At 51.2% G+C, this 7624-nt stretch overlaps 2 protein-coding genes across 2 annotated transcripts; both read left to right on the forward strand.

Annotated features, from left to right (window-relative positions):
• The first annotated feature begins 557 nt into the window (after window positions 1–557).
• On the forward strand, window positions 558–2191 carry LOC101782291 (5-epiaristolochene 1,3-dihydroxylase). The gene is made up of 2 exons (XM_004986239.1): window positions 558–1460; window positions 1553–2191. The coding sequence occupies exons 1-2, from the start codon at window positions 558–560 to the stop codon at window positions 2189–2191; spliced, it is 1542 nt and encodes a 513-aa protein (XP_004986296.1).
• Window positions 2192–4213: 2022 nt separating this feature from the next.
• On the forward strand, window positions 4214–7132 carry LOC101782697 (probable inactive leucine-rich repeat receptor kinase XIAO). The gene is made up of 3 exons (XM_004986240.1): window positions 4214–4412; window positions 5827–6378; window positions 7122–7132. The coding sequence occupies exons 1-3, from the start codon at window positions 4214–4216 to the stop codon at window positions 7130–7132; spliced, it is 762 nt and encodes a 253-aa protein (XP_004986297.1).
• The last annotated feature ends 492 nt before the right edge of the window (window positions 7133–7624 follow it).

A 7624-nucleotide genomic window follows, 5' to 3' on the forward strand; every position in this document is an offset into this window, starting at 1 on the left:
CACAACTGCTCTTCTTCTTTACCCTCAAAAAAAAAAAAAACTGCTCATGTTTTGCATGGAGACAGAGTGCGCACCTAGCTTTAATCGACGGCGCCCTATTTGACCTTCGATCACTCCCATTTAAGTATTTTAACTATATACCTTGCTAATAACAATATTAATACACTCTTCTTGTACCGGCTAAGCACAAGTCAGGTAAATCTTGGTTACTATAAATTTTCTTATCTTTCGAGAAACTGATCGGTATGTACAATGGGCCAATCGTTCTAACCGAAGAATCACGAAAGTGAATCTATATCCTAGTTTTATACATAACACGTAAGCTCTCATGCGCGTCCACGCACTGGCTCGCATCGACACTGAGATCGAGGAACCCACCTATAAATAGAGCTGAGACTTCGGCTAGCCTCCAGCGTCCCAACCCTAGCTAGCTGCTATAGCTCAGCTCACTCCCATCACTAGAGAGAGAGTGTGTCAGTCAGTGACTGACAACAGTAGGATTTTTTTTTTAAAAAAAGAGCGAACGACTAGCGAGTATCGACCGATCTGACGGCAGCATGGACGACACCACGTACAACGCCATCCTGGTGGCTCTCCTGGCCGTGTCCATCCTCCTGTTCCTCCGCCGTGGTGGCTCCCGGCGTCGCCCGCCGGGGCCGCGCACGCTGCCGGTGATCGGGAGCGTGCACCACGTGGTGAACACGCTGGTGCACCGCCGCCTGCGCGACCTGGCGGCCGTGCACGGGCCCATCATGACGCTCATGATCGGCCCGACGATGCCGCTGGTGGTGGTGACCTCGCGGGAGCTCGCCCGCGAGGTGCTCAAGGTGCAGGACCCCAACTTCGCCAACCGGCCCCGGCTCCTCGTCGGCGGCATCTGCGGCTACGGCTGGGCCGACATCATCTTCGCCCCCACCAGCGACTACTGGCGCCGGATCCGCAAGCTCTGCATCCACGAGGTGCTCAGCCCGAAGCGGATCCTCTCCTTCCAGCACATCCGCGAGGAGGAGGTGCGGCGGCAGGTGGAGGCCATCCGGGCCGCGGCGGCCGCCGGCGCGCCGGTGAACGTGACGAGGATGGTCTACGACATCAGCAGCCGGACCATCTCGAGGTCGTCGTTCGGGGAGGTGAGGCCCGACATGCCCGTGTTCCAGGACGCCATCAAGCGCGTCATCGGGCTGTCCAGCGGCTTCAACGTGCCGGACCTGTTCCCCAGGTTCAGGGAGGTGCTCGGCGAGGTCAGCGGGATGAAGCGAAAGCTCCGGGAGATACACCGGACGTTCGACCGCATACTCGTCGACATCATCGAGAAGAGGCGGGGGGAGCGCGCCGCGAGGATCGCCGCCGGGAAGGAGGTCGTCGACGAGGACGTCGTCGACGTCATGCTCACGCTGCAGCAGAGCGGCGACAACTCCTGGGGGTTCCCGGTCACGGACAACACCATCAAAGCTGTCGTCTTGGTATCTTACTGCATCTTTAATTTCTTTCTTATTTTGAAGCAAGACTTTATTCCATCCGATTCGATTTCATATAGACAAAAAAAATTGTGCAGGATATGTTCGCCGGCGGCACGGGGACGTCCGGCTCGTCGACGGAGTGGGCCATGTCGGAGATCGCGCGGAACCCGCGCGTGATGAGGAAGCTGCAGGAGGAGATCCGGAGCACGTTCCGCGGGAAGGAGACGATCACCGAGACGGACCTCCGCAACAGCGACCTCAAGTACCTGAAGCTGGTGATGAAGGAGGCGATCCGGCTGCACCCGGCGGCGCCGCTGCTGGTGCCGCGGGAGAGCATCGGCGCGGCGGAGCTCGGCGGGTACGTGGTGCCGGGCGGGTCGCGGATCGTGGTCAACGCGTGGGCCATCTCGCGGGATCCGCGGTACTGGAGGGACCCCGAGGAGTTCCGGCCGGAGCGGTTCGCCGAGGACGGCGCGCCCGACTTCCAAGGCCTCCACTTCGAGTTCACGCCGTTCGGGGCCGGCCGTCGGATGTGCCCGGGGTACAACTACGGGCTCGCCGGCATGCAGCTGGCGCTGCTGCAGCTCATGTACCACTTCGACTGGAGGCTGCCCCCCGGCGTGGACGAGCTCGACATGGAGGAGGCCATGGGGCTCGGCGTGAGAAGGAAGAACCCCCTCATGCTCTGCGCCACTCCCTACGTCCCCGCTGCTCCGGCAGTGTCCGCCGGCTAACAGCTGGGTGCTCGATTTTGAATAAGTTGAGACTGCTCGGACCTTCCATCCTCAACAAAAATCTCGATTGTCTTTGTCCTGGGACTAAAGAGACTTTAGTCCTAGGTCTAAATTTTGTAGTCCGTGGAGACACCTAGAGGTGATCTTTAGTCTCGGTTGGTAACACTAACCGGGATTAAAGGGTCCCCCACGAGTAATTACAAAAGAATTGCATCCCCTACTCAGTTAAATGTGCTGTGTAGGTGAGATGGTAACAAAACTACACGTGAGGGGAGCCGACCTTTAACCAGGAGGTCTGAGGGTGAGGCTACATCCTTCGGACCGCCCACGATGGCCTGCAGGATGAGACCATGCGCGGCCGTACACGCCCACACGCCCTGGCATCATCATCACCTTCGCTATTAAGGAGACCCGTCAAGATCAAGACCATACCACCGCGCCAGGCCCGGTACAGTCCCGTGGGCGAGGTGAGACCTAGCGACAGACGTTACAACGAGGAGCGGCCATGAGCGCACTAAAGAGGTTGGGGAAAGCCGGGACGAGCGGCGCGCCCCATCCAGGCCACTAATCACGGCCCGCCCATTCGTCACCAGTATGGACGACAACAGCACCCGTCCCATTCACTGCCACGGAGTTGGCAGATGAGATGGGAGCACACACGGAGTAGGCCGGGCCATGCGTAAGAAACCCACGTCGCACAGGAGCTACCGTACAAGGCGTGCGAAGTCCACGAATAGCCAAGGGGACTGGACAAGCAGGCCTCTTGGTGCAAGGAAGACCTGACCACGTCATAACCCCCTCCATTTCTCAATATTGTTGCCCGGTCCCTGACCTATATAAGGGGAACCGGGCCTTCTCTCTCTCTCTCTCTCTCTCTCTCTCTCATTCAACGCATACACCCACACATCGCACGAACGCTTGCTTGCAACCACCCCATTGTAAGTTCAGTGCACTTGATCCAAGGAACACGACTCTTGCCAAAACTAAACGTAGGGATTTTTCCTAACCAGTGTAACTCCTTGTATCTTGTGTGCTAGCCATCGGAAGTGAGGAGAGCGCGGTGTACAATCACTAGTCAGCGGTCCGAAACACCGATACTCACGCATCGCGCATGCACATATTTCGCGTGAAAAATTGCGTGACTTGTGACTTGCGACGTGCGCGTGTGGGGGGGCCTCCTGGGAATTTATAATATTTTTTGCACAAAATCTTTTAGTCCCAGTTGATATTACCAAACGGGACTAAAGGAAGGTCTTTAGTCCCGAGTTATCTAAAGGCCGCAACATTTCTTCTCCAATATGACGAAGGTTGTCTAAAGGCTATTGGTTTGTGTTCTCACCGAACTATGGAGGTTTGAAGGATAAAATGCCAACATTAACGGTCTTGTGCTAAGTTTCTTGGTTAGAACGGTGTGTTGGACCTCAGCAACAACCATCTGACGGGTCCTGTTTGGAGACATTCACAAGCCATACGATACAACACTTCAACCTCAACAACATTCACAAGCCATATGATACAACACTTCAACCTCAACAACGACAAAAATGTTTTGCGACACGTACATTCTAAATAGGTGCTATGCTCACCATCAAAGGTGTGCTCGAGATTCTTGTAGGGAGGAGGGGGGGCATGTGCCCCTTTATTTCTTAATTGGAAAACTAAAAGAATGAAAAAGAAAGAAGATGATAAATGGTTGTTGGCCATTGAGTTATGAACTGTCGTGTTGGTGCACGGACTCGGTGTATCTCTCCGGGAACATGCTTCAAGGGCTAGTGCTGGTGTTCGTATGCCACGTGCAAACTGATGTTGTTGAGGTAGCCAGAAAAGGGAGCTTCTGCCAGCTGGACCCAGCGCGTGTGATTTAGATGTTTAAAAGCTGCCGTTGATAGCCACTGTTTTACATTTCCTTGTGTCCCTTGCGGAGAGCTGGCGGCGCAACAACACCTGTGCGGGTTGGCTTGGTGTACACACTACGCCACGAACAAGGAAAATGACCATCACAGGGTCGTTACAGGGATCAACATGTCTCGTGTATTCCTCAATGGAACCATCCACCTGACGTTCTCCAATCTTTTGTCTCTTGAAACAATCGTTTTGTGTGGCAACAACATCAGTAGCACCATCCCACTGGTCCTCATGCAGTTGTCGTCGCTCCGCCTCCTTGACATTTGTGACAATGTGCTGCAGGGCAGCGTGCCCAAGTTCATCCAGTGGCCTAGAGGTATGGGTGGAGGGGAACCCCGAGCTGATTGTCTCCAGCGTCTCACCGTCAAACATGTTAGATGCACTTCACCATCGTCTTTGTGGTTGTGGTAGTGCTAGTGTCGATCATCTAGTTTACGCCTTCATAGCTGGTCTATCTAGTTTACACCTTCATAGCCGATTTGTTTGCAATCCGGCTAAATGGGTACTATATTTACCATTAAAGATCATATTTACCATTAAAGGTCTGATCGAGATTCTTGTGTGTGTTGTGGTGGTGGTGGGGGGGGGGGGCAAGTGCTCCCTTTATTTCTTAATTGGAAAAATAAAAGAACGAAAAAGAAGAAGAAAGAAGAGGGTCAACTAAAGGGGTGTTGACCTTTGGTTATGAACCGTCTGGTTAAATCATGAATATATAAATCATTTTATTTTTTTAGTTAGAAAACCTATAACACATACTTACTCGTAAATATAAGTCCATTTAGGTTTATACTAAGCCAAACATTTTCTAAATTTGACAACCGATATGTAATATTGATTTACAATTGTTTGTCATGAAATACACTTTGACAATATATAGCTCTTTATATGAAACAATATGTTTTTATGGATACTTACAGTAAAAAGGTAAATTGGAGACTGTGTTTGTGCCCAATAAACTTGTATTTATGACCAGAAAAAATATTACAAAGAGTTTAGATATATTTCCGATATAAAATTGATGTTAGTTGATTCAAAATTTTAAGTGATTTATCTTTTTATCTTTAGATATCATATTTTTTTTATTAAAGTTGATAGTCAAAGTTCCATCTTGTAGATATCAATGTCCTAAAGCAATTATATTTTCAACCGAGAGGGAGTAATTAACATATAGATACAGGATCAAAAAGCATTCTCCCTTCCACGCAATACTCCGTATGCCGCTATATACGTACGATTGATTGTTTGATTTCCTGTTTATATCATCATATGCAAGTAGTAATCAACATACAGCTGCACAATGATATGATTGCTTGCCCACAATCTACAGACTGGTGTATAGTAATGAATTCTTTATTGCTTGTTTTTTATTTGGTAATAATATTTTCCAATATATATTCCGTAAACATGCATGCATGCATTCCGGTAACGTGAAGCTTTTCTGTTTGGAAGGACGTGAATTATGGAAGTTTCTATAAGAGTGATGACGGCAACCTAATATAGTACGTGGTCGTAGTCGGGTTGAGTACACCACAAAACACGAAAACTTTGAAGCAATATTGCAATGCAAGAGTACTCGCGAAATCGATCTAATGGCATGCCGAACGCCGATGCCGGTTCTTGCCGTCCTGGTGATCCTCGGCGCCCTCCCCTGGATCATAGCCGCGGCGCCGGCGAGCCCTGACGACGCCGCGGCCATGCAATCCATCGCTAACACAACCGGCGCCGGCAAGGCGCGCTCGGCTGGGGCGTGAAATCGGCCGACCCTTGCGACGGCTCGTGGGTGGGCGTGAGCTTCGACGATGCCCGCCGCGTCGCCTCCATCCGCGCCAGCCGCGCCGGTCTGGCCGGCTGGCTCTACGCGTCCGACCTCAGCAAGCTTACCTTCCTGACCGAGCTCGACCTCGGCTTCAACGGTCTCACCGAGCAAACCGGCGGCGACCTCCCCCTCCTCCCGACGCCGCTGCAGCACCTCCGCACCCTCGACCTCCGATCCAACCGCTTCCTCGGCGTCCCCGAAGGCTTCTTCGCCGCCTTCCCCGCCCTCGAGACGATAAACCTCGACGACAACCCCACGGTAGGCCCGAGATTCCGGCCGGACGACGTGCTAACCTGCTCCGGCCTACAGAGCTTCTCGGCCAACAACATCAGCCTGTCGCTGTTCCCGGACTACCTCGGCAGCGCCGCCGCGTTCCCGGCCCTAGAGAGCCTGTCGCTCGCGAGGAATGAGCTCCACGGGGCCATACCAGCCGGCTTCGGGAACGACGGCAACATAGTTCCTCGACGTCAGTGGTCAGAGTTCACTCCTCACCGGGCGCATAGACCAGTTCATCGCCGCCATGAAGAGCCTCGTGGAGGTCCGGTTGGATCACAATGCCTTTTTTGGACCGCTCCCTGACGCCACCAACCTCGTGAACCTGCGCGTCTTTGATGCTGCCGGCAACAATTTTGTGGGGTGCCCAAGTTCGCCAACACTGTTTCAGCCGATGTTTCTGCAAACCCAAGAATCGACAAGCCATGCTAGCTCCTGTACTTCTTTTGCAATTGCACGGAGGAAGGAGCACTAAGTTATTCTTGATCGTGCGTGATTCTTAGTGGTTTTAAATAATTTTCTGATATCATCTAAGATTCGAAGAGGAAAGGAAAATAGAGTGTGCAAACCGTTATATCAATAAATGACTCGTAGAGCCATATAAAGTCGATGGTACATGGGCCAAGATGGCAAAATTGCTACATCACTCAGCCATCTCTATAGGCACAAACAAGCCAGCACTACATGTAGCAACAAAGAAGAGCCTGCCAAAGAATGAAGTAACACGGACTGCAAAGAGTTGATCATAAATCATAAAAATAATTCAACATTTTTTTCGGAAAAAAATAGTTCAACACGAACGCAAGGATTGTAGATTTGTAGAGCAGCTCTAAGAAGGCAGCTTGTGGCACTCTTTGGATTTGCTCGACTTGAGCATTCCCATTTCATCATCATGTAATGCAAATGTGTGATTTCCTTCTTAAATTTGTGAGGCAGGTTGTGGTTGATTCCTGGTTAACAGTAGGTTTTTGTTACAACTTACAAGACAGTCATATCATGAAAGAAACAAACAGCGCAGAACAGAACTATGAGCATATATTCTGTGCGAAGAGCAGCTGACAGTTTCGAACACAAACAAAAAGTATCTAAGATTCTTTTTCCTAGCAGGCCTGGCCAAATAGACAGGTATGTAGCACGCAAATGCAATCGCCCTCCTTCTTTAGATGAGCACTGGAGTGTTTCACTGCACATATCATGTGGAGGCACAGACAGAAGTAGTCCAAGTCCCTGTTGTGGGATGAAAAAAATGGAATTCGCTGCGAATAGCATCTGGGATGTGGTTTGCTAGGCGATCATGCATGTTTCCAGGCTTCCACCACATGCACACCTCTGCACAACCGAACAGAGTCCTTATCACGGAACCCCAACGCATCTCAAAGCGCGTGGCACACTGGCACTTGAAGTTATTATAGTGCATAATATTCTCAGCGAATTCAACC

Source organism: Setaria italica, chromosome IX (genome assembly GCF_000263155.2).
Source record: "Setaria italica strain Yugu1 chromosome IX, Setaria_italica_v2.0, whole genome shotgun sequence".
Lineage (NCBI taxonomy): Eukaryota > Viridiplantae > Streptophyta > Magnoliopsida > Poales > Poaceae > Setaria > Setaria italica.

Coding starts and splice junctions, on each gene's coding strand:
- LOC101782291 (XM_004986239.1), top strand. CDS start 558: ATGGACGACACCACGTACAACGCCATCCTGGTGGCTCTCCTGGCCGTG. Junction 1,461..1,552: donor CCATCAAAGCTGTCGTCTTG/GTATCTTACTGC, acceptor AAAATTGTGCAG/GATATGTTCGCCGGCGGCAC.
- LOC101782697 (XM_004986240.1), top strand. CDS start 4,214: ATGTCTCGTGTATTCCTCAATGGAACCATCCACCTGACGTTCTCCAAT. Junction 4,413..5,826: donor GTTCATCCAGTGGCCTAGAG/GTATGGGTGGAG, acceptor GGCGCCGGCAAG/GCGCGCTCGGCTGGGGCGTG.